At 41.0% G+C, this 26,897-nt stretch overlaps 2 protein-coding genes across 3 annotated transcripts in view; both read left to right on the forward strand.

Annotated features, from left to right (window-relative positions):
- CUZD1 (CUB and zona pellucida like domains 1) overlaps positions 1 to 6,363 on the forward strand; it is a 30,869-nt gene extending 24,506 nt beyond the window's left edge. For both annotated transcript variants that reach the window (XM_039547237.1, XM_039547238.1), the window contains 4 exons: positions 335 to 510; positions 3,215 to 3,603; positions 3,772 to 4,043; positions 5,470 to 6,363. In XM_039547237.1, coding sequence (XP_039403171.1) covers positions 335 to 510; positions 3,215 to 3,603; positions 3,772 to 4,043; positions 5,470 to 5,618 — 986 coding nt within the window. In that variant the 3' untranslated portion in view covers positions 5,619 to 6,363. The remainder of the gene's footprint in view (positions 1 to 334; positions 511 to 3,214; positions 3,604 to 3,771; positions 4,044 to 5,469) is intronic.
- LOC120409344 (deleted in malignant brain tumors 1 protein-like) overlaps positions 1 to 26,897 on the forward strand; it is a 131,574-nt gene that overhangs the window by 76,207 nt on the left and 28,470 nt on the right. Inside the window, exons 13-14 of the mRNA XM_039547236.1 lie at positions 25,497 to 25,795; positions 26,254 to 26,565. Coding sequence (XP_039403170.1) covers positions 25,497 to 25,795; positions 26,254 to 26,565 — 611 coding nt within the window. The remainder of the gene's footprint in view (positions 1 to 25,496; positions 25,796 to 26,253; positions 26,566 to 26,897) is intronic.

The following is a 26,897-nucleotide window of genomic DNA, read 5'->3' on the forward strand; positions in this document are numbered from 1 at the left end:
AAATATAGCAATGTTCCTATTAGTAAGGTAACAATAAGGACCTGATCAAGCCAGTGAAGTCAATGGAAAGACTCCCATTCATTTAGATCAGCCAGACATTAGATCAGGCTAAATTTAATATCTTGCAGTGTTGTAGCTAAGTTGGTTCCAGGATATTAGAGAGACCAGGTGGGTAAGATAATATCTTTTATTGGACCAATTTCTGCTGTTGAAAGACAAGCTTTTGAGCTTACCCAGAGGTTTTAAGTCCGGAACCAGGTGATTTTTAATTATAGTAATATTTGGATACATATCTAAAATTAATATTAACCTTTCCTTCTGTCTCATCATTTAGCGCTGGCATGTTCTGGACAATATATGCTTGCAGTCATTAACAGAAGCTATCTGCAGTCATTGGGCTACAATGCTTGGGATGTTTATCTGAATGACTCCTCCTGTGGGCCACAACAGATCACGGAAACCTATGTTATATTCAACATACCTTTTAATGGATGTGGTACAATAAGACAGGTGAGAAATGTACTTTTTATTCATATGTCACTTTTGCATGTGAACACACCTTTAGTTGAACAAAGCACTTTAAATTACTTTTGGACAAAAATGATCAGTCAAACCATTCACTTTAAAAGGCCATAATTTAGATACAGTAATATTTGTTTAAAAGTGCTCATCCTATGTTCGAGGTGACTAGTATGTTTGTTGTGCATGAGTTTCTCTAACCACCTTACTGACAATTAGGAGCCCTGACTTTAAAAAAAAGAAAATCCTGAGGGGAAATTACAATAAACACAGAACCCGATCACTTCATATTTGTAAGGATGACTCAAGGTGTTGGTAGCATGGATGGCTGAAGAGCCTTTGACCTCTTGGTCACATTTGTGAATGTTGCAGGTCAGTGGTGTCTGGAAAAACTCCATCTGGTAGTGTCATGGGTTGTGCCCTCAGCAACCTTGCATTGCCCGGCCTGTTTGCATGGTCTCTTATTCATGCTATACAATGTGTATCTTTAGATTCACAGCACTGCAGAACATAGTATAAGCATGTGTCAGGAAGAGTCTTCCATCCAGCTTTCTCTACCTCATCCAGCTCACTCCCTGAGCTCCCCACTTTCTGTTCCTGCAAATTATGTATCATCCCTTACTGAGCTAATTACCCAGACAGCCCAGTCATTGTCCCCAAGTGTCAATTTCCACCATAATAGGTAAATTGCCTCCAATTAAGCCCATGATCTTCTTTGTTAGGCAATTACCTACAAGACCATCATGCTACAGCTAGGGCTATGTCTACACTACGCACCTTTTAGCGACACAGCTGTGCCACTACAGCCATGTCACGAAAAGGTGCGCAGTGTAGCTGCTCTTTATCAGCAGGAGAGAGCTCTCCCGCAGACAAAATGAATCTACCTCCAACAAAAGGCAGTAGCTTTGTTGGCAGGAGAGCTCTCCCGCTGACAAAGCACTGTCCACACTGGCGCTTTTCATCAGTAAAACTTTTGTCATTTGGGGGCGGGGAGGATTCACAATCCTTGAATGACAAAAGTTTTACCAACGAAAGTGCAGTGTAGACAAAGCTTAGCACTCTGTCACAGGTAAACAGTGGACAAAATCCCCTTGAATTTTAGGGGAGAGGGTAATATTGGAAAAGAAAGAGTTAGGGTTTTAGGGTTTCTAAGTCCTGGGAAGATGTACAACCAGAAGGGAATGATTCTTTGGTTCTGTTTTAGATGTGGCCAAAATCTGTCAAGAGTAGCCAAAGGGGGAGAAATCTACCTCTTATCCCTAAAAGTGGCCCTGCTGTGTCAGGACTGAGACCTCACTGTAGAGGATTGGGGGAAATCAGCTATCATTATCAACAGACTAGCTTAGACTCCAGGACTGTCAGTTGGCACCTTTCACGAGCAACAAATTCATTCTAAAATCAAAAAAATGTAAAGAACACTTGGATTAAATACGTACATCCTGGCCATGGACCACTAAGGTGTACAAATGTAATTCATCATGTACGTAGTTTACAAACTGTTGCAGAAGGGGCATTGATTGAGCAGCAGGTGCTAATACAGAAGTTGAGCAAAACTAATAGTGCAATGTTTCTTTTCTGATAAAGCACCCACATGAATTAACCATCAGAAGTGTATACTGAGTAGCTAGAATACTACTATATAAAAACAGATAGTGGCCTGAACAAAAATCCCTCTAATTTGGGTGCTGAAGATAAATCCAAACTTTGTCAATAGGCCCTGTCTTTATAATGGACTGAACTACCATAGAGTTTGGGCTGTCTGAAATCCAGATCCAGAACTGACTTTCACAGCATGAACTGATCTCTAATAAAATAAATAGATAGAAAAACGAAGTCCATTGAATTTATAAAAGCGCCTTCAGAGAACAGGTCCTATGCTAGCTCTAGGAAGCCCTGCTACACCTTGTCTTAAAAGTGAATTTATGGCTCTTGCTCTTCAGATTAGTGACAAATTCGATGTGTTCCAGAACACTTGTATCGCCCTGAAAGGTATTCACTTGTTAAACCCTGCTGGTGACGGTTAGGGTCATCACCAATAGTGTTATGCCAAACCACAAAATGCATATTAACCAAAACTGTGCAAACTTCCCATTCTCCTGAAATGTAGGCGGAATTGGGCAACAGAGAAGCGGTGCTGCTTTGACAAGAGATTTCAATCAGTGGACTAAAATGTGCATTTTACTAGGGACTAATTTTTTCCATGGGCTGTTTATGTCAGAACCAAATTAAAGATGCAACATCAATTTGAAAATCCTGTTGGAAAATTTTACACCTAATATGTTACAAGTGACACCTGAGATTATGCAAATGGTGTGGCTGGGGGGTGGGGAAATACATCTATTTTTTCAGCTTGTTTGCTTTCTGCATTGGGAAGAATTTTGTGTATAATCAATGTTCCCTGGCATAGTTTATCAGTTTCACCCTTTCTGAAAAGATCATAAACATCAACAGAGAAGCAGGAAAAAATCTTCTAATATTTTTAAGTAGTTAGAACAAAAAACCAAACCAAAAAACCCCACCAGAACCTACTATTTAAACAGTGTTCTTTGGGAAACTAGATTTTTTTTTCAAATTAGCTAGTTTTTAAGTCATCTCAAAGTTGACAGTGTCTTTTTACATAAATCAACTATTTCAACTACAATATTTTGATAAAATACATTCGTGAACCACATTTTATTCTCTCATATTTTCACAGGTGAAAAATAACACTATCATGTATTCCAATGTAATCAGAACATCTCCTTCTGGTTATATTATCACAAGGAAAAGCAACTTTCAGTTTCACGTTACCTGCACAATGAACCAGGACACAATGGTAGAAATAATGTATGTTGCCAAAGGTGATACTGACATAAGTGAAGCCCAGCATGGCAGATATGACGTGAATATTTCATTTTATGAATCATCAAATTTCTCAAATCCAGTTTACAATTCCCCATACTATGTTGACCTAAACCAGGATTTATTCCTTCAAGCCACTCTCTACAGTTCCGATTCAAACCTGGTGATGTTTACCGATACATGCGTGGCATCTCCATATTCTGATGGCTTCACAAACCTGACTTATGTTTTAATCAGGAATGGGTAAGGACTTTTAGTTGTTATAAAGAAGTTATACCTAAAGTTATACATGTATCTTTGTCTGCTTTTATTGCTTGCACTGCAGCAGTAAAGCAGACGCATTTACTCTAATTCCTCCATGTGTGTTAGTGGAGCAATTCTGATTGTTTTGTTTTTGGTTTTTTGTTACAGATGTGTAAGAGATTCCACCTACAGCTCATACTATTCACCAATGGGATACATTGTTCGTTTCAAATTCAATGCCTTCAAGTTTCTCAACAGACATGCTACCATTTACTTGCAGTGCAAGATAGTTGTATGCAGGGCATATGATTATTCTTCTCGATGCTATCAGGGATGTTTAGCGAGGCGCAAGAGGGATACAAGTCCTTACCAGGAAAAACTAGATGTTGTTGTGGGGCCAGTCCAGCGTAAAAAAGAAACCAATGAGGACAGAAAAGCTGGTAATTTATTTTTATGGCCTTTTCTCTTGCTGTAGCTGTTAAATATTATTTTACAATATCATTTAAGTATCACATTTCAGTATGTCATATTCTGTGCCTGCTCCCTTATCATGAATTCTAAACAGGAGTGTGCTAAGGGACAAGCCTTTTTCCTTGTGAACACAATTTGATGGCAACAAGGGGTTAATTATAAAAGTATCCAGAAATTTTTCGAGCATCAGTTATTCCCACAGAAAAATCTCCACCCTACTGTCAGTTTGTCACAAAATGATTACATGCTGATAATCTGCTTTTCTTTATAATGCCTTCTGTCAACAAATCTGTAATGTTACTTTTTCCTTCTTCAAATCCCTCTTCAAGACCCACTTCTGCCTTGACAGCTAGAAAACCCCAGTGTTGGCTGGCCTTGCTAATATTTATTGATAAACTTACATTCAAATTATTCAGAAACGTCAGCTTTGCTCACCTATTTAACTGCAGTTTGTATTGCTTTCACCTTGGCCTCTCACTTTCTCCTTTTCTTCTGTTTGTTACTCACTTGTTTCATCTTGTTTCGCATTAATTAGCTTTTTGGTTCAGAGGCCTTATCTTCCTAGTGTTTGCATAGTGCATAGTATAATGAGAACCCCGTCCTAAATGGAGCTGTAGGCATTACAGTAATGCAACTAATAATGGTGGTTATCATTATTATAAATGTTAATGGACTTGTTTACAGACATACTCATGATTACAGAAAATAATGGTGTACTGGTCTTTTTCTGTAGGATAAGAGCGAATGCTTGATCAAAATATTGGCTTACAGGGGAAACAAATGTCTCTCAGAATTGGTAATAGGGCATTTCATTTCACTTTCACAGATGCTAGTTCAAATTTAGTCTGAACCTCTAACACCTGAAAGTTGTTACCATTTGATTGCTGGTCAATGGGCTGTGTAAAAGCCTCGGTCTGGGTAACTACATTACAAACACCATCAACAACTGAAACTTTTGTGATAGTCATCGGAGACCTCATGATGCTAATGAGCACAGACTGAGCTATCCTCTTACCCCTGGAGCTGGTTGATGGTCTTCCAGGTCACGGTTGAGACACACTGACAAAGCAGTGTGAGATATTGGCATTTCTGCTGTTTTGAGTTGCACCTAAGCATAAGATGTTAAACTCCAGAGTTGTCTATCAGTCATTTTTAACATATGCTGCATTTGCTTGTGCTATTTTACTTTAACAGACATTAAACAATTTGCTCTTGTTTTCAAAACTAAATTTATCAGCATGGCACTTTTGGTCAGACTATTGTGATTCTTAATGGCAATGAAATTTTTACCTTTAAATCTCAATGGTGTCCTTTATGCTCTAACACCTCCTATGTATTTATGTACTGGCAAAAACTGTACGATTAAGTCAGATAAACTCTCTCTGTCATTTACAGACCCACACAAGAGAGAGTTTCTGGAAAAAGATGACGTACGCAGCCCATTTGTTCTTGCCACTTTGCTCCTGGCAGGAGTTGTTTTGGTTCTCATTGGAGCCCTTTTGAGAAGTAAACTGAGAAGAAGAACTGAGTATCAAGTGCTGTGAGAGAGTATCACAAGGCATCACATGAGGTGGCTCAGCCTCATTCTTCATGAATGTATTCAATGTCGAACATTTGCACAGTGATTTAATAGATAACAGTAAATTAATAAAGGAAAGTACTTGGCTTTCAAAGGTCAACAATAAATGTACAGAACATGCTCTAATATGCAGAGATGTGTTCCACTAAACCTGATTTGGATGCACTTTAAATGAAGAGTCTCAAATAGGGCTTGAGGAAAATAAATCTTCAGTTTTGTGTGTGCAGACAAAAGTGCACGTGCACCAATTTTACCTGCAATATCTTGCCTTCATACACAAATGGACATTGATATGTTCAAAGTGGGTAACTGTCCAGGCAGTAGATGGGCACACAATTATTTGACTCTTGCAGCATTTGGTGATTTCCTAACATGTTTAGTGCATTTGTATTTTGGTTACAGTGATCAGTCTGAATATGTTTGGGAAGGTTCTGACTAGGTCAGTTGTAGAGAAAGGACAGCTGTGAAACTCCGATCTGGACATTGGGGGTGTTGAGTTCTATGGATTCAGGTTGGGGCCATCTCTGCATTTAACTAGCACAAGTAAGTGTATTTCTCTGGAAGTAACATGAAAATTCCTGCCCTTGTTAATTTAGTAAACAGTTGATTATTAAAGTGATACCTCTTGAAATCCAACAGTTGTTTAGCATAGGGATATATATTAAGTTTTTATTATATCTAATTAAACATATAATCAATCAGTATAAATAGTTTTAAAATTATAATAAATGTACTTTGGATGTAATTACAAATGAAAGTTTGTATGAGTGTATTTTGTTTCTGATTAAGATGCAAAACCGACATAAAATAAAGTGCTAAAACTCTGTCAATGAACTGCGTGTTTATTTTTTACTTTAGATGGGGAAAGCATGGCATTAGATATAATTGCATCTTATTTCTTTTTAGGCTAAATCTGCACTCCGCACCTAAGCCATCCACACACAAATAAGTCTGATTCAGGTCAGCAAGCAATCAAGACCTGGGTCCTAGGACCCTGCTAGGGGGATGTGAGAGAGCCTGAGTCCCATTTTGACTCTGGTCATTTTGCAGAGTGGACTCATGTCAGAAGGTCCGTGTAGTCCAGCATGGATGCATTGGCACTGCTGTGAGACCTGAGTCCATCAATTGTAAACCTAGGTTTACAACGCTGTATGGATGTTCAAGCTCTGTCTCAGTGTACAGTGTAGACATGTACATACATTTTATTAATGTGAATTTATAGAATTTGTACCACTACTACCAGAAGATTATTATTAGATACTAGATTATTGCACCTACCACTACTCCCCATCTAGGTGCAATAATCTAGTATCTAATAAATGTGTTTTTAGCTTTTTTTTTTTTTTTAAACACATTCACATTATAGATCTGCTTTGAGTAGAGGAAAACCACTCCCACAAGGGTACTATTCTCTCTTTCCCCTACATCCAGCTATGGTCTGATGTTTTTGTTGCTCATGGTCTAATTTAAGCCCTGACTTCTATAGGACTACTCTTGTGTGTAAACGTTTTCAGGAGGGGCCTAAAATTGTAGGCTTCTCTGATCTGGGACCTTGTCTGCTTATATGCCTGTAAAGTACAATCCAGAATAACACATGGCTAATTCCTGCAGACTTTCCTTGAAGGCTCTGAAGACAAGTTTTTCATGCAGAATATGGCCTGACATTTTAAAGAAAAAGTTTATTAATGCTTATTTATGAAAAATCCTACGCTCCAACTTCCCACACTATGCACTGTGCAGAACTTTCAGATGGACCGAATATAGTGAGTAGGCAGCATGATGGTAAATGGAATTCAGTGTTGACTAATTCAAGGTAATGTATGTTGGAAGGAATCATTGGCGCTCATCATACACAGCATTGAATTCTAAGTTAACTAAGTCCCCAAAGGCATTGCTAGCAGAAAAATCTCTGATCGAGAGTGCACAGGTGTGCATGTGCATAACAACATGGAGCACCCCTAGGGACAAAACATCTTGAATTCCAGTTACTGTATAAGGTAGGCAACCTCTCCATTTTAACAAAGAAAGAACTATGACATAGCAAAGAAAGCACGTCAGGATATTGGCTTATTATGATTAAAATCCGTGTTGAAGTCTGCTCTAGACTTGACACAAGTGAAGCAAGTTCAGAAATCTAACTTCTGATACATATGCCAGGCTCCTGCTGATGTTAATTTGAGCTGTGTGCACATTGAAGAAAGAATGCCCCACTATGTGTAGGCGGATCAGGAAATTATATGGTACAATAAATATATTCAGATAAATAAAAAATGCAGTTACTGTAAAACATACCGTTTGCCAAGAAGGGTTCTCAATGCAAATAATGATAGGTCTACTGAAACAGTTCCTCTGTACTGATTTCTTGGAGGCAATGAAATATCAAATTCCATAGTAAGTAATTATTAACTTGTAAATTCTGCAGAACATTTAATCAGATTGACTAGACATCCCATCAAATTGAGTACCACGCTGAGCTTGGTACTAATTTAGGATCTGATCCTTCAGTCCTTAACGTCATTGGAAGTTTTGCTGGTTAGGATAGCAAGAGCAAGCCCTTCAATCATTAAACCCCTTCATACAATGAAACTAGTTTGTCATACCGGTGCCATTTTTACAATCCAAGGAATAGATTATCTGAGTTTTAGATATCTTTCCTTCTGTTTGTGTTTATTCCGATGTTGTGACCCGTAGAAATATCTTGCCTATGGGTTTGAGTTTAAAAATCAACATTCACACTGACTGAATTGACAATATTGTGTCAAGTTACAGTAACTATTAATATTAAGTTTTAGATTCTGGTGTGTTTGGGAATAATTGAAACATCCCGGAGACGCAGTTCATTTTTTTTAGAGTTTTTATTTATATTTTTGATAGCTTAATTCCTGTCTTGTATAAGGGCTTCACTAATTGACTATATATAGCAGAGGTGCAGGTAATTACATACAACCCCACTGGTTTCATTCAATGTGTGGTTATTGCCTAGTGCTTTCAGGTATGGGAGTGTTTACACTAGGCTACTGTACTCCTTTTAAATTTATTCTTGGTTCTAAGAATTTTTTCATCAGCCAGTTATAAACTAGCTTAACATAAAAAAATTATCAAAGGTGCCAATCTTTATTTCCTTTGTTTTTTCAAAGAAATGAAATGGTCACTGATTAAAGGAATGAACCGATGTGAATGTCGTGTTAGCAGGGCTTAATTTGTGCTGGGGCTTGCCAGAGCTCAGCCCCAGCACCTCTATGCTTAGCAGTTCGTAACCCTGACACCTCATGGCTGGCTGGGTCAGTGATGAAGGTTAAAAAATTGCTTGAGCCTCAGCAGCTCTTTCATTATAAATTAAAGGCTGCGTGTTAGTGTTAATTCCAAAGATACCTGGGGGTCAGTTTGTCATAATTCATATGACATGAACGATTCTGACATTGTGTGCAGACATCTAGGATGTTGACAGGCCATTTCAGCACCAGGAAATGTCTATTTTGGTCAAGACACCAGAAATAGTCTCCTGGATAAAGTGCAGGGCAAAGGGAATTAATCCTACCTGTGGGGGTACTCTCACGGGAGGGGGGGAGTTCAGACATAACTGTGGTCACCATAAAGACACAGGTGTCGTCTATTCAGGTACCTTCTGATTTCTTTTATGCATGTTAAGTATTTAGTATTATAAATCAATTACTTGTTGAGTGATACGTTAACATGTTAAGGGCAAACATATTAGCTGCATGAAGCTAGTTTATGGAATCTTCTTTGAGCTCTGGAAATTGAGATGCATTTCTGAATCACTGGAATCTTTGTTAATAGCATCCTAAATCCCTGTGTTTGGACTTGTGCAGGCTACTCATGTTGGACCTCCAGTTTATCTGAGTTCCCTGATTACTTTTATCCACTCATGCTCTCTCATCACAGCTGCCTCTATGGTCAACTCCCTCAATTTAAATCTCTCCTCCACACTGGACTTTTGTCCCACACTTTTACCACACTGTCCTTCCCACAGTCCGAGGCCTGGCTCACTCGTCATTTACTGCCTCAGCTGCTGCTCCCACATGCTGAATCCCTGGGAATAGGAAATCCTGGGACAGCAAGTTTCTACAGTTGCAAATTTGTAGTCTTATCTTTCAATTCTGCCATATTCTTCACAAAGCACATTCTTCTTCCTTCCTTCCTGAGTTCAATGCTCACAAAACCCACCACCTGTTTGCTGACTTCCTCTCCTCTCTCAAACCTTTCTTCTCCATTCCCTCTGCATAGGGGATCTCAACAAAGTGACATGTGTCGAACTCCAGTGTGACCTTCCTGGAGTCCCCTCTCCCATCACTCTCCCAACATTTTCTCTTCCCTATATCCAGTTTACCCTCCACTTCTAGCCCCTCGGCATGTTACTTTCATCCTTTAACTTCCAGACTACTGATTTTCCTACCACACTCTGCACAAACATGTGATGGTATCATCCATCCTTAACTGACCCTGTCTGTCTCTCTCGTATTCATTCCTATCCAAGCCCTTGTTCTAGACCTGCTCAGTCGTCTGTGGTAGCCAAGAACTCCTGGTTCTAACTGCTCTCTCAACCACTTGGGCTTAAGAGCTTATATCTCCTGAGTTGGCGAGCTGAGGAAACACTGAAGTCTGTATCTGTATGGTAAGGGATGACCTACGTGGGATCACTGTGGGTAGACCCAGCCCAGAGTACTCTAACCACAAGAGATGTAGCCTGGAGCATAACCCCCTGACCCACCATAGATGTAGAGCTATATGAAGTGATAGTGGGCAGTGCTGTACTCATCTGATTGCAAGGGCCTGTCAGCAGTAACCAGGGAACAAGAGCAAGAGCCAGGACCAGACCCCTTGCCCAGTCATGTTGCAAATAGCAGGAGCGTCCAGAGCTAGGCACCCAATTGGGGGCCAGCAGCTCACCCAGCTGATGGCAGGAATCAACCTGATCATCTGGCCAGGCCAGGCCAGGCCAAGCCAAGCAGCAGCCAGCACCAAGAGCAAACAGCCTGATCCCGGCCCTACCCCCAGTCCAGGAAAATGAGCAATTGGGGTGGAGCCTCCAGGAGATATGATGGCTCCCTATAAATACATCAGAGGGATAAATACCAGGGAGGGAGAGGAGTTAAGTGCCAATGTGGATGCAAGAACAAATGGCTATATACTGGCCATCAACAAGTTTAGGCTTGAAATTAGATGAAGGTTTCTAACCATCAGAGGAGTGAAGTTTTGGAACAGCCTTTCAAGGGAGCAGTGGAAGGCAAAAAACCTAATTGGCTTCAAGACTGAGATTGATAAATGTATGGAGGGGATGGTATGATAAGACTACCTACAATGGCATGTGACCAATCTGCGACTGCTAATAGAAAATGTTAACATGGAAAACATGTCTCTCTACTTACTGGCATTCATTTTTTCCAATGTGTTGAAGATACGTTCCTGAGGCTGGTGGATGGGGAGAACAGGTGTGCAGACAGTGTTTAAATTGATTACAGCAGACACTGGGGACCAGTATGTGATGATGGCTGGGACAGGAGAGAAGCACAGGAGGTGTGCAGACAGCTCAGCTGTGGAAAGGCCATTTCGGCACCTATAAGTGCCCATTTTGGCCAAGGCTCAGGCTGAGTTTTCCGGGATGATTTGCAGTGTAGAACAGATAAGCCCCTTGCGTGGATTGTTATCCCAGAGGGTGGTTCTTGAACAACTGTGACTTATTAAATTCCAGAACAGATGATACTGGAATCCTCCTGATGGCCACAGTTTGCTTTAGGGCTTGGTGTCAAAATAAGTGGTTTGACTTTCACAGGTAAAGAGCATAGGGAAACTCCCACTGATTTCCACTTAGGTGCCTAGTGCCTACTATGAATATATGTTCCTCATTCCAGGTACCTATGTTTGAAATTTTGGGGCTATACTGGGGCTCAGTGATCTGTCCTTGTAGATCCAATTGCAAGATCATAGCCAAAAAAAGTTTTGTTTTCTTTTTAAATGAATGAAAAACTTGGATAGTGCAGTGGAAAGTTTTTTACTGTGCATCATTGTATATGTTAACCAAAGCACTTGATCAGTGCCCTCCATATGTCAAACTTCAAACAGGCTTTCTTTGTTTCATAAGTGTTTGGTGTATTTGTCTAGGAGGTCTGCTGTCATAGGAGACAAGGAAGCTGTTATATGCCAATGCTGCAAAGATCAGTTGAAACGTCACACGAACAGCTTTCCTCTGCGGAAAATGAAAACGTATGTTAAACTGAAACATAACCTTTCAAAACTTTTAGCTTCTTATTACATTAAACTGTAGATAAAAATTTTAGTAGAGTTTTGGCAATAAACTAGCTCCTTAAAAATATTATCTGCCAGAAAATAAAGGTTGATCAATCTTCCCCTAATTTTTCCTTTACAATTGATAAGGAAAGTGCTCGCTCTCCAAGAGCCTGATTGTGTGAAGCCCTGAGTGCCTCCTGCAAGGTCATCCTCAGTTTTCCCCCATTGAAATTAGTGGGAATTGAAGATGCTCAGCAGCTCACCTGGCACCACCCATTGCAGGACCCTAAATGCTACTTCCAGAAATGTACACACTGAATAAGAAATATTAAAAGAGTGGGTCTTTAACACCATTGTTGGAAACATCTCCTAGAAGACAACACTGGCAGGCATCATCCCATAGCAGTTTGACTCAGAGGGCTGGAGTCTTAGCCTGTGTAAACCAGTGTCACTTCATTTAAGTCAGTTACATTGTTACATTGACTTATACCAGCTGGGGGTCTGACCAGTGGGGTCATTTCAGAAAATTGTGACGGGTGAGTGGAATGGGTCTTGCTTTCCTAATGACCACAATCAAAGTTGGAGGTAAGGTAGTGAAGCATATAGACCTATGAAAAGTCAGGGAGCACAAAGTTAGGGTCAGCAACAGCCCCTTGAACCCATAACAAATGATGCCCCCCAGCCTCATAATCCATTGGTATGCATAGTGGGACTCTAGATTGGCAATAGTGGGACTCTAGATTCTGGTCCATTTCTGCTCTATAGGAATAGAACTATAGGAAAATGGAAAAGTGGAAAAATTCCCAGATTTAAAATATCCCTTTTCTCCCTGAGTGTGTGCATCAAGCTCCCATTGATGTAAGTGGCTGCTATCTGGGAACACTGAGGAGAGGATCTAACTCTGTCTGTGGAAGAATAAATTATTCTGAGGGGGGATTTGATAGCTGCTTTCAACTACCTGAAAGGGGGTTCCAAAGATGATGGATCTAGTCTGTTCTCAGTGGTACTATATGACAGAACAAGAAGTAATGGTCTCAAGTTGCTGTCGGGGAGGTTAGGTTGAATATTAGGAAAAACTTTTTCACTAGGAGGGTGGTGAAGCACTGGAATGGGTTCCCTAGGGAAGTGGTGGAATCTCCTTCCTTTAGAGGTTTTAAGGTCAGGCTTGACAAAGCCGTGGCTGGGATGATTTAGTTGCTGCTTGGTCCTGCTTTGAGCAGGGGGTTGGACTAGATGACCTCCTGAGGTCCCTTCCAACCCTGATATTCTATTTATTCTATTTTTTAAAAATTAAGATGAACTAAAAACAGTTATTCTAAACAAACTTTTGCAAAAAAATGTTTTAAATGTATCCCATAACACATTTATTTTGTAAGAATCCATTAAGTTAGAGAACAAAGATCTCAGCACACTCCTTCAAATCGATAAGTATATAAATTCTGAAACACGTTTTATTAGATTCACAGGAAACCCAGTCAGACTTTGATGGTTTAACTCCTTCTTATTGAACTTTTCTCAGCCCACAGAAATGTTGCATTAATTTACTGAAAAACAAAGTGTCAATTATGTTCTTTTTTCTTTCCAAGAAACATTACTGAGACTGATGAATGGAAGGAGCATATGTGAGAGTCGTATTGAAATATATTGTAAAGGACACTGGGGAACAGTCTTTGATGACGCCTGGACTTAAATGACGCACAAGAGGTGAGCAGGCCATTTCAGCACCAGGAAATGTTTACTTTGGTCAAGGTTCAAGAAATACTCTCCTTGGTGATGTGCAGTGCCAAGATAATTAATTCTATCTTTGGCAGTATTTGCACAAGGGCCAACATCATTTGTTCTGTTACAGTCTGATTTCACTTATAAGGGGAATGGTCTGTTTTTGCAAACTGATTTTAATCTGAATTCCATTTTGAGTATCATTGGATGAAGAAATGCTAAATTGCTGTTCAGTTAGTCATTTCATTGAGAATATTCAGGCTTTTAACATTTTAGACTAAATCCTGAGCTCTTTATTCAAGAGACTCCTATTGATTACAATGGAGACTTGCCTGGGTAAAGACTTCAGCATTTGTGATTTTTTCCCCTAAAATCCTTATTTTACTGTAGTGAGAGCAATGTTTGTTTTTCTAGGTTGAGTAATAGCGCCTCATTCCCCATTCATTGGAGAATCGGGCCCATAGAATTAATATCTCTTTTTCAATGGGATTGGGACTGATGACTCTTTAGTTTTTCACTCATTTATGTGCTTTCTACACTGCTAAATTGCTTCTCTTTAAGGGCCTGAATTGGCCTGTAATTTTTAAATATCGGTAATATATTAATTGCTCATACTTAGAGGTGGGTCTGAACCAAAAGCTGAGGTAATAACTCCCCTCAAAATTTCAGGAAATTAAGATCTGAACCCGATACCTGTGTACTCTGGTAAAGTTTAGATCTAGGTGCAAACTGCAGCTTGAGGACATCTTCACTCATGATCATGCTACACTCATCTGTGTGCACTGATTTTACTGTTGTCAAAATCTAAATAAAGGAAACTCAAAAAGTAATATGTATTAAAGCTCTCTCTACTACACACGCCTAATCTCCATTGGTTATGCTATATAACAAGAAAGCGATCTCAGTTTGGATGGTAACTCTTAAAATATGTTGAAAGCAATCAGTGGGGCTAATGAGACTTTTTGTGACCCACTAACACTACATGCTAAGATCAAAGGCATTCACTGAAAGCAGGGAAATCCTCTTTATTAAATGTACACCATTGCCCATGTAAACGTGAGACCAGGAAAAGAGCCAAGAGTTTAGTGCATGCCAATATAAGTGTATTACGTTGGTATAAAATCTTACTTAAATCAAGTTGGTTGAGTGAGAGGATGAAATGAATGGTAACACTGTCCATTCAGCCGAAAATCATTGATGCCAATTCACATCAGCGTACCAGTCATCTGCATAGCAAAAGAAAGGGTGTTATCTCTGAAGGTGTTTCCCCTGGACATGGTGGACTTCCAGTGCCTGTAGGTGATGACACACCCGGGCTATGGAGACACATGTTTGGGAATGGAAAGTTGGACACAGTTCAGGCCACAACAGAGGACATAATACCTAAGGTTTTCATCTACCTTTCCTTAAATGTTTGTACCTGCTTAGGGGCATTTTTGATAGTGACCAGTTTTTGTTGTTGTCGGTTTTATTTAGCCAACCTTTGTTTTATCCCTTTCTCTATAGATTCTTCACTCTGCCAATATCTTTTTTCATCTAAGTTATTTGGGGCTGAATGTAACAACTGTTAAATCAGGGCTAATTGCTTTTAGGCACCTAGAAGAGAAAAGAAATTGAACTCTACCCTTCGAGGAGACTGACTAACAGGTGCGGTAATGGCTTGAGTAAGAAGGTAGGTGAATGCCACTTCAGGCATGGGGAGAACAAATGAGCTGAAAGGTGCTAGGCATTAACACTGCATTGCATCTGGAAATGCAGAAATATACTAGCAAACTGTCTAATGCCCAGCCTTCTTCCCTTCCCACCCCACCCCCAGAACATCAGACTTTAAAAACCTTCTCAGGGTTTTCCTTTCCCTGACCTTCCAGGAAGTCCTAATCCAACTGCCAAATCATCCCTCAACTCTTGTATCCTACTCATTTCACCTTCTCCAAGCTGGATATTTCCACAACACCAAGTGACATTCCACATGCCTGCTTCCCTGTTGCCCGAACCCCCTGGATCTCATAGGAGCAACCACTAAGGGTGAGGGATGTGGGTGAATATTACCTTCACCTCCAGCTTTTCTCCTCCCAGTAATGTCACCGCCCACCCCCGCAACTTGCTTACCCTGTGACTGGAAAGCATGAAAAGGGTTCTCTCCCTTCCCTGGAAACATTCCCTCCTGTTGCTCATGGACTGAACCAATCTCTCTGTATCCTCCCATGCTCTCTCTTATTTTGGTGCTGGCTGGCTCCTGGGTTACTGCAGTTGGCAGAGCCAATAATGGGCTGCGGAAGCATGGATCCAATAGCACTTCTGCCTGCAACAGGCCCAGCCTTAAGGGAACAGCAGAGACTCATGGGAGGATACTGGGAACACAGAGAATAGGCAGGGGAGGACACCACACTGGGGAATATGGTGACATGGTGCAAGGAGAAGACATCGGGGACACAGAGCATGGGGGTGATGGGGACACTGAGGGGCACAGTGGCTGGTAATCTTTTGAAAGTAAACCAATATTAAATAAATAAATAAATCAGAATTTTAATTAAGTAGCTGGTGATACTATGGGAAATGAAAATATTCATAACAAAACATCACTGATAAAATTGTGGTTGAGCAAGAAATCTGACATACTGTATTTTTTAACCTTAAGTTTATTCCTGTTTGAATATAAATATTTATAATGACTTAAAACATCATAGAGCTATTGAAGATCATGTTGCAATTTCAAAGAATCCTGTGGCACCTTATAGACTAACAGACGTTTTGCAGCATGAACTTTCGTGGGTGAATACCCACTTCTTCGGATGCAAGTCCGAAAGAAAGCTCATGCTGCAAAACATCTGTTAGTCTATAAAGTGCCACAGGATTCTTTGCTGCTTCTACAGAACCAGACTAACACGGCTACCCCTCTGATAGTTGCAATTTCAGGATATGATACTGAGTTTAAATAATCCAAATCTTCAGTACAAGATTAAAAGACTGGCATGTTTATTTTTACTCACGTAGAAATATTCAGAGGTAAGAGCGTGGAAATCTACAATGCAACCAACTTTTGGTCTGAAAATATAGGGAGCATTATAGAAGGAAGGAAATGACATAAACTAGTTAAGGCTCTTTCTGTGTGGATTTTCTTCTTTGGTTAGAGCTGGATGAAATTTTTCAGCCACAAATTACATATTCAGGCTGATCAAAACATTTTGCGAATTGCTGTTGATTTCAGATTTTTTTTTTGCTGAAATAAAAATAAATTGGAAATGTCAAAATGAACAGTTTCGACATTATCAAAACATCTTAATTTTTGGGCTAGGATCACAAAGGCATTTAGGCACCATTCACAAAATCAGGGAAGGAGGATGAATAGATGGTGGTGCCTCCTCCATTATAACTTTTTCACTTTGTGGTATTCTGGGGTGGGTTTTCTCTCAATCCTGTTGAAGCTCTTCCACTTTATATAAAATACTTGAATATTTATTGAGCCAGAGAAAGACTGGGAATGACTTTATAGCCTGGGGGTTAGTGCCTGGGATGGAAAGGCACCGGGGGTGCCGTACCTGTTCCAGTAGCTATTCAGGTATTTTATAGAAAGTTGGAACACCTTCAACAGGAGAGATTGGGAGACATCCACTCCAGAATACCTAATATCCTAGTGATTAGAGAGCTCACTTCGCATTTGAGAGGCCTGTGTTGCAGTCTCTGCTCCTGAGTGGGGTTTTAAATCTGGTTCTCCCATATCCCAGGTGAGCGCCCTAACCACTGGGCTAAAGATTCTAAAGGTGGCGGGGGGTGGAGGAGTACCACCATGATCATATCATCCGCCTCGGTTTTTGTGAACCTAACCCTTCATTTCTTTTGCTTTTCTTAAAAATACCCAAAACATTTTGTTCCGCCTGCAACAAAACTTTTCTGACTTTCATTTTCCCAAAAGTTCAAAAAAATTCAATTTCAGTTTGCGCCAAACTGATTTTTTTTTTTTCAGAATGGGCAGCAAACTGAAAGATCCCTTAGTTTCAACAGATACTCTGCTGTATGGGTATCATATACAAAACAGTTGTAAAGGACAATGAAATTTCAGTAGAACTCTCTGACATAGCCTATTGTGTGTTTATAACCCCTGATTCAGACCCACTTAGTTGTTTGCTCAGGCTCATTCTATAACATTTGCTTAATAATTACTTATTAATTAGAATATTAGGGTTGGAAGAGACCTCAGGAGGTCATCTAGTCCAATCCCCTGCTCAAATCAGGACCAACACCAACTAAATCACCCCAGCCAAGGCTATGTCAAGCCGGGCCTTAAAAACCTCTAAGGATGGAAATTCCACCACCTCCCTAGGTAACCCATTCCAGTGCTTCACCACCCTTCTAGTGAAAGTGTGTTTCCTAATATCCAACCTGGACTCCCACACTGTAACTTGAGACCATTGCTTCTTGTTCTATCATCTGCTACCACTGAGAACAGCCTTGCTCCATCTTCTTTGGCATCCTACTTCAGGTAGTTGAAGGCTGCTATCAAATCCCCCCTCACTCTTCTCTTCTGCAGACTAAATAACCCCAGTTCCCTCAGTCTCTCCTTGTAAGTCATGTGCCCCAGCCCCCTAATCATTTTCGTTGCCCTCCCCTGGACTCTCTCAAATTTGTCCACATCCCTTCTGTGGGGAGAGGTGGGGGGCAAAACTGGACGCAATACTCCAGGTGTGGCCTCATCAGTGTTGACTAGAGGGGAAGGATCACGTCCCTTGATCTGCTGGCAATGCTCCTACTAATACAGCCCAATATGCTGTTGGCCTTCTTGGCAACGAGGGCACGCTGCTGACTCATATCCAGCTTCTTGTCCACTGTAATCCCCAGGTCCTTGTCTGCAGAACTGCTGCTTAGCCAGTTGGTCCCCAGCTTGTAGCAGTGCATGGGAATCTTTCTTCCTAGGTGGAGGACTCTGCATTTGTCCTTCTTGAACCCCCTCAGATTTCTTTTGGCCCAATACTTCAATTTCTTTAGGTCACTCTGTACCCTATCCCTACCCTCCAGCGTATCTATCTCTCCCCACAGTTTAGTGTCATCTGCGCACTTGCTGAGGGTGCAATTAATCCCATCATCCAGATCATTAATAAAGATGTTGAACAAAACTGACCCCAGGGCACTCTGCTTGATACCAGCTGCCAACTAGACATTGAGCCGTTGATCACTACCCTTTGAGCCCAACAATCTAGCCAGCTTTCTATCCACCTTATAGTCCATTCATCCAATCCATACTTTTTTAACTTGCTGGCAAATATATTGCGGGAGACCGTATCAAAAGCTTTGCTGATATCAAAATATATCACCTCCACCAACTTCCCTGTATCCACAGAGCCAGTTATCTCATCATAGAAGGCAATTTCTATTATATTATCACCATATTATTAGCAGATTGGACCCCCAGTTTTCTAGATACTGTGCAGCTTTTGTTCATGAAAAAAAATGTAACAGCAGGGATTGTTATGTAGTCTGTGTGTATGTTTAATCTTGTCTGAGGCAGGGGTACCTCAGAGTTTGATCCGAATGGTAAGAAACAAGCTTCATGAACCTGTATTGTAGGACTGTGAAGTAGACTATATGGGTGACCTTTAAGTGGTGTCTTGAGCTTGTGATACATCCACAATATGATGCTCATACTTTTGAGTGAATACCGAATGTGTTACTAGTCCCTTTTAATAGTTCCAGGGTTAAAAGAGAACAGAAAGCAACAGGATCACCACTGCTGTTTTCCAGCAATAAATGATGGCATATGGCTGGTTGAAGATTGACTAATTAGCATAGATTGGAAGAGTCCCAAGACTGCTTTGATCTACCCTGGGCATGGCATAGAACCAGCTCCAGTGCCCACAGGATCAGGGAGCAGCCACTTCCTCCTGTGTGGGCCATCAACATTTATGGTGAGAGGGCTAGCTTGTGGGGGAGGGATAGCTCAGTGGTTTGAGCATTAGCCTGCTAAATCCAGGGTTGTGAGTTCAATCCTTGAGGAGACCACTTAGGGATCTGGGGCAAAATCAGTATTTGAAGTGAAGGCAGGGGGCTGGACTTGATGACCTTTCAAGGTCCCTTCCAGTTCTAGGACATAAGGTATCTCCATTAATTTATTTATGAGAAACTGTTTCATTGCTACACCAGGCCTCAGATCTAAAAGAATTAATTGAAAGGCAGAACAATGTTCATGAACAAACAGAGATATTCTCTCCAGGCTAAACAGGAGCTAAAGCCACTTGGAGAAAATTCAGGTACCACTGAGCAGTGGAGTATTTTGTTTCACTGGAGTGTTCTGAGGCAAGGTGGGAATTTGTTGAGACCCTTCCACAATCTTTTGATGCAATTTCTGCAATAATAGACTTGCTTCCTCCAGTGTGACACTTTGGCAGCTGGAATGCTAATTAGCTGATGATATGCCATCCTTACTTGATGTCATTACATCTGAAAGCCACCGCTTCCTGGAACAATCACATCAGAGTATGGCATTATGCATGGCCCAAAGGTTTGGAATCAGTCCAATGTCTACTTTGGAGCAATAACGATCTGTGGATATCTATATCTGTGGGTGTACATTGTTACATTCTGAAATGAAAATATCCTCCTGGGAAAACTTCCTTGATATTGATTTGGAAGTGCAAGAAGCAAGATCAAATTGCATGGCACGCCCCCTCCTGTATAGACTAGAATTCATATAAATTCTGAGACTACATCTGTTTAGGTAAGCAGAAAACCCTGTGAAAAATGGGACCTCAAACGATTTTCACCTGCATGCTGCTAATAAGTGCCACTATCTTGCATGACCCAGGTATTATGTCTAAAATTTATCAGATGTTTTTTTCATTCTTGTATAAAAATATTAAAAGCTGGATTTTATTACATAGATAGACATGACTTGATGGGAACTGATAGCAACTGAACCTAATAGAAGTAAAAATATTACTGAAAATTGCTAAATGGCTAAGTACAATGAAACTTCTATTTCAGTTTATCTCTTAGTGTCATGATTGAGGTCAAAGTCTCAGAGATCATATTCTAAACTGGAAATGGAAAGCAGTAATGTTTGATTTTTTTTTCTGTATTACAACCATTGTGGGGGAGAGCTGCATTTCAGGAACATCAGTTAGGTTGCCCAGTAGACTTGAGGTTCTAAAATGTATATAGAGATGACAAGGAACAGAGTGTCAGAGACAAGTAGACAAAACAGCAGCATATAGGTTAAAAACACTGAGCCTTTGTACAGAAAACATTGGCATGTTTAAAGATTATCCACAGCTCCGAGTTTCTTCAAACTTTACATCAGGTAATCTTGTTAACTTGACTAAAAGATTTTGATCTCAAAGGACCAGCATGGGTATTACTGATAAGGGCTTGTCTATCAATTAGAAGAAGAAATAGATTAATGTACTTAGTTTAGGATGAAAAAGATGGTTACATTTAATTATGTCTAAAACAAGAAAGAAGCCACCCTTAGCTGTGTTCATCATCAAAGAGGATTAAAATGGACTACAAGGAGGTGGTCAAATCCCAGCACAGAAGAAATCTAATAATCTTTGTTTTTATTCAATGGATTCCCATTGTGACTTGACCTGACTTCACTAGGCTCTGATGTAATTTAATCAGATTAGGTCTTTAAAGCCTCTATTTGCATTTCAATTGATCTCTGAGTGGGGAAAATTGTGAAAAATTCATGTGGGACCTAATCCTGCAAACCCAAGACTTCAATATCATTGAGACTACTCACCTGAGCAAAGGCTTGCAGGACTGAGTCTCTGATAAACAATGTTGCTTTTAAAAACAGGACCATAGAACCTCGGCATTAAAACCCCCTCAGGAATAGAGGTTATAGCAGTGTACAGTGCGAGTGCTGTAACTCAGTACTTTAGTAGATAAAGGTGATAGAACACGAAGGCTATGTCTTCACTGAAGTTAGCCTGGGATGATCGGCGCCTAGATCTGAGCACGTGGGTTAGCCTAGCCCAGGTGTGAGCAGCTAGGCTCCAAAGCCATACCCGAGTTACTGTGTTTTCTCTGGTTCTGCATTCCACCATGTATGTCACTAGGACTTCTGGGGCCATAACCCATAGTCCTTTGTGCTGCAGTAAACTGAACCACTCTATCATTCTTTCCCAGTGAATTGTAAGAGAACTTGTCTGTCCTTCTGGGCACAGGAAAAGCATTGGAGGATTATCAGCACTCAAATGATTTGGCCTGTGTCCTCACTGCCAAGGAAGCAGGTTACCAACCCATGTGAAAGCAGAACTCAGTGGTTCCCAAACTTTAACAACCTATGAAACCCCTTTCACTAAAATGTCAAGTCTTGCAAACCCCCTCCTAAAATGAATATTTCCAGGGATTTTCTCATTTACCTGAGTATAAATTATAAAAACAGTGATCTTGGAAATATAAAATTTGTTTTTATGACATGCTTATACACACTATTTATTATTAAGTGTGCCTGGCCTCTGTTTGCCAGAAGCTGGGAATGAGCGAAAGGGGATGGATCACTTGGGCCTGGTCTACACTAAGGGGGGGGGGGTTCGAACTAAGGCTACACGAATAGCGTAGCTGAACTCGAACTACCTTAGTTCGAACTACTCACCCGTCCAGACGCCGCGGGATCGAAGTCCGCAGCTCTCCCGTCGACTCCGCCACCGCCGTTCGCGGTGGTGGAGTTCCGGAGTCGACGGGAGCGCATTCGGAGTTCGAACTATCGCGTCTAGATTAAACGTGATAGTTCGAACTCCGAGAAGTCGAACTCTACACGTCGACCTGGTGGGTAAGTATAGACCTACCCTTGATGATTACCTGTTCTGTTCATTCCCTCTGGGGCACCTGGTACTGGCCACTGTCGGAAGACAGAATACTGGGCTAGATGGACCCTTGGTCTGTCCCAGTAGGGCCATTCTTATGTTCTTATTTATCATTACAGTATTTTTATTACATAATGAAAATGGCAACACTCTTCCAAGAGCTCACTTTCGTAGCTTGTATCACTTTGAATAAGCCTGTTATAAGACAAGGCTCCTATGTTTCAGCAAGGAGTAGCAGATGTGAAATAGCATGAAGGTATTTAAGAAGCCAACTCAAAGAGTTCCTCCTACACAAGCATTCAGGTCTTGAGCAGTCCAGACAAACAACGCATGTTACAACAAAGTTTTAACTTGTTCATCATAATTTAAAAAACAATCATAGAATTCAAGATCAGAAGGGACCATTATGATCATCTAGTCTGACCTCCTGCAAGATGCAGGCCACATAAGCCGATCCACCCACTCCTGAACTAATTCTCTCCCTTGACTCTGCTGTTGAATGCTCCAAATCATGATTTAAAGACTTCAAGTAGCAGATAATCCACCAGCAAGCGACCCCTGCCCCATGCTTCGGAGGAAGGCGAAAAACCTCCAGGGCCACTGCCAATCTACCCTGGAGGAAAATTCCTTCCTGACCCCAAATATGGCGATCAGCTGAACCCCGAGCATGTGGGCAAGACTCTCCAGCCAGACCCTCTGGAAAAGGCTAACAATATCCCAACATTGACCCTTTGTACTAATTACCAGTGTGGCACGTTATTGACCTATTGACTAAACCCGTTATCCTATCATACCATCCCCTCCATAAACTTATCCAGCTTAATCTTAAAGTCATGGAGGTCCTTCGCCCCCACTGTTTCCCTCGGTAGGCTGTTCCAGAATTGCACTCCTCTGATGGTTAGAAACCTTCGTCTAATTTCAAGCCTAAATTTCCTGACAATTTATATCCGTTTGTCCTCGTGTCCACATTAGCACTGAGCTGAAATAATTCCTCTCCTTCCCTGGTATTTATCCCTCTGATATATTTAAAGAGTGCAATCATATCTCCTCTTATCCTTCTTTTGGTTAAGGAAAACAAACCGAGCTCCTCAAGTCTCCTTTCATACGACAGGCTTTCCATTCATCTGATCATTCTAGTGGCCCTTCTTTGTACCCGTTCCAGCTTGAATTCATCCTTCTTAAACATGGGAGACCAAAACTGCACACAATACTCCAAATGAGGTCTCACCAATGCCTTATATAACGGGACTAACACCTCCTTATCTCTACTAGAAATACCTCACCTAATGCATCCCAAGACCGCATTAGCTTTTTTAACAGCCACATCACATTGTCTACTCATAGTCATCCTACGATCAACCAGGACTCCTAGGTCCTTCTCCTCCTCCGTTACTTCCAACTGGTGCGTCCCCAGCTTATAACTAAAATTCTTATTAGTCATCCCTAAATGCATAACCTTACTCTTCTCATTATTGAATTTCATCCTGTTACTAATACTCCAGTTTACAAGGTCATCCAAATCTCCCTGGAGGATATCCCAATCCTTTTCCGAATTGGCAATACCTCCCAACTTGGTGTCATCCGCAAACTTTATCAGCCCACTCCTACTTTTGGTTCCGAGGTCAGCAATAATACTAGCTGCCTATTTATTTAATTTTAAAAACAGCAAAAAATATCCACCTCCCTTTCCATTTCTTATAAGGAGTCTTGAAGTTTAAATCTCCTCAGTGCGATAGATATGCTTGCTTTGATCCTTATAGCTCTTGGAAGTCCAGGGGCTCTGGGCTGCTGGCCCCATGCTGACCATGATCCCTAGGGACATCTCTGTCTGCCATTAGGAAAAAAAAATTCCGAGAACCCCCTGTAACATTTCATGAACCCCCAGAGGTTCTCGAACCCCAGTTTGGGAACCACTGCTCTAGCCCATACCTCCAGCCATGCATGCGAGCCCAAGTTGAAAGCACCACTAAACTTGGATCAGAGCGGCAACATTCAGTTAAGAGCCTGGGCGAATTCTGCAATGAAGACCTCAAGAAGTGGTGGAGCACCAGATAGTCTTCGACCTTAGTTATTAGCAGCATCTTTTCTTTCTTCATCCATTATACTGTCTCCGAAGCTTTTGTCCCATCTTTTCAGCTCCTTCATCATTTATGACTTCAGAATGCCTCTACCAAATATCATTCACTGTAGCTGACATACTATCCTATGGGTGAAAAACCTATCACATTAATTATCATTATTTTATTATAATCATTTTAAAGATAAAGACAAAGATTATATATTAGAAATCAAGATCAACTTTAAAGACACTCTGTGATCACACATAAAGATATGAATATTTTAAGTTACTAGTTTTTGCCCACCAAATATTTATATCTGCACTCCCTATTTTCCCCTTAAACTTCAATATGTTTCCAAAAATTGCTTAGCATTTATATAGGCAGCAGTTAAATGGCAGTTTAAATAATTTTTTTGAGTCCAGAGGAAATTCCTCATTTGTTTATAAAGTGATGTGCACATCTATAGTAATATATAAATATCAAAGAAACCAATTATTTTCAGTTGTGATTAATAATTCAAAGTCTTAGAGTCAATGCAGATCACCAGATATATACAGGCAGATGTAATTAATTGCTCACAAACCCTGTCTGGGTATTTTTGTGGTTTAGAAGAGGCCCCCAACAGGTATCAAGTACTTGGGGACAACTCTTATATGCCACTGTCCCCAATGAAACCAGTGCTGATGGTGTGTCTGGAGGGAAGTTGAAGGAATGTAGCCAGAGTGCATTGCACTACGGTAATCCCCAGCTAGTGGCAGGCCCAAACCAATGGCCCAGACTAACTTACTGATGACTCTTCTCTCAACTATGCTCAGCAGAATCTATTAGTAATACAGGATCTAGCCATCAATGTGCTTTCAGTGATGATAAAAGTTAAACAAACAAAAAAAAACCTTCATGTAGCTAACACATCCTAATGGCTATTACAGAACTAGGACCTTATTTTCTCTTATGTCTCTTGTCAGCCTTTTTGGTTTACACAACCTCAGCCTCACTGAGTAGTTCCATATCACTGAGACTCGTGAATGGACCGAACGGATGTTCCGGTCGTGTTGAAGTCCGTTACAATGGAAACTGGGGAACAGTGTGTGATGATGCCTGGGACATAAAAGATGCAGAGGTTGTGTGCAGACAGCTTGGGTGTGGGCAGGCCATTGAGGCGCCCATGAATGCCCGGTTTGGTGAAGGCTCCGGAAGTATTCTCCTGGATGATGTGCAGTGCAGAGGGAACGAACCCTCTCTGTTGCAGTGCTCGCACCGGGGGTGGGGCACACATAACTGCGCCCACCGTGAGGATGCCAGTGTCATCTGCTCAGGTACTCGGATTTCTATTATTTTTACATGAATCATATTATTCAGGAATAACATCCAAACCTCCAAGTAGGAAAATCACCATCAAAAACTGGTCCTGAGGCAATTGTGAGCAAGAGTGTGTCTGTGTGTGTGTTTGTGGCTTCACTGAAGTCGTGTAGTCAGATGGAGCTCAGGTGACCCAGTGATCCAGTGCAGTTACTGGGCTCCTGTCTCCAGTATACACACCCAAATGGCCATGAAATGCCAGAAAGCTGCAGAGGTCAATGTAAATTGTCCTAAAGTGATTTCACATCTTTGTCTGATTTTAGTAAATAATTAGCCTGCTGGTGGTGGTTCCCTATCACACTTTTCTGATTCCCTTTCTACTGTCCTACTAGTGTGGGGAGACTGATCCATAACTAGAAAAGAGCCCCAAATTTAAACAGCTGGGTGAAAATGAATTTCCCTCTGTTTTTCCCAGGTCCATTAGTGAGACTCATGAATGGACAGAACAGATGTTCCGGTCGTGTTGAAGTCTATTACAGTGGAAGCTGGGGAACAGTGTGTGATGATGCCTGGGACATAAAAGATGCTGAGGTTGTGTGCAGACACCTTGAGTGTGGGCGGGCCATTGAGGCGCCCATGAATGCCCGGTTTGGTGAAGGCTCTGGAAGTATTCTCCTGGATGATGTGCAGTGCAGAGGGAACGAACCCTCTCTGTTGCAGTGCTCGCACCGGGGGTGGGGCATACATGACTGCGCCCACCGTGAGGATGCCAGTGTCATCTGCTCAGGTACTCGGATTTCTATTATTTTTACATGAATCATACTTTTCAGGAATAAAATCCAAATCTCCAAGTAGGAAAATCACCATAAAAAACTGGTCCTGAGGCAATTGTGAGCAAGAGTGTGTCTGTTTGTGGCTTCACTGAAGTCGTGTAATCAGATGGAGCTCAGGGGGCCCAGTGATCCAGTGCAGTTACTGGGCTCCTGTCTCCAGTATACACACCCAAATGCCCATGAAATGGCAGAAACTGCAGAGGTCAATGTAAAGTGTCCTAAAGTGATTTCACATCTTTGTCTGATTTTAGTAGATAATTAGCCTGCTGGTGGCGGTTCCCTATCA

Source organism: Mauremys reevesii, linkage group 7 (genome assembly GCF_016161935.1).
Source record: "Mauremys reevesii isolate NIE-2019 linkage group 7, ASM1616193v1, whole genome shotgun sequence".
NCBI classification, from domain to species: domain Eukaryota; kingdom Metazoa; phylum Chordata; order Testudines; family Geoemydidae; genus Mauremys; species Mauremys reevesii.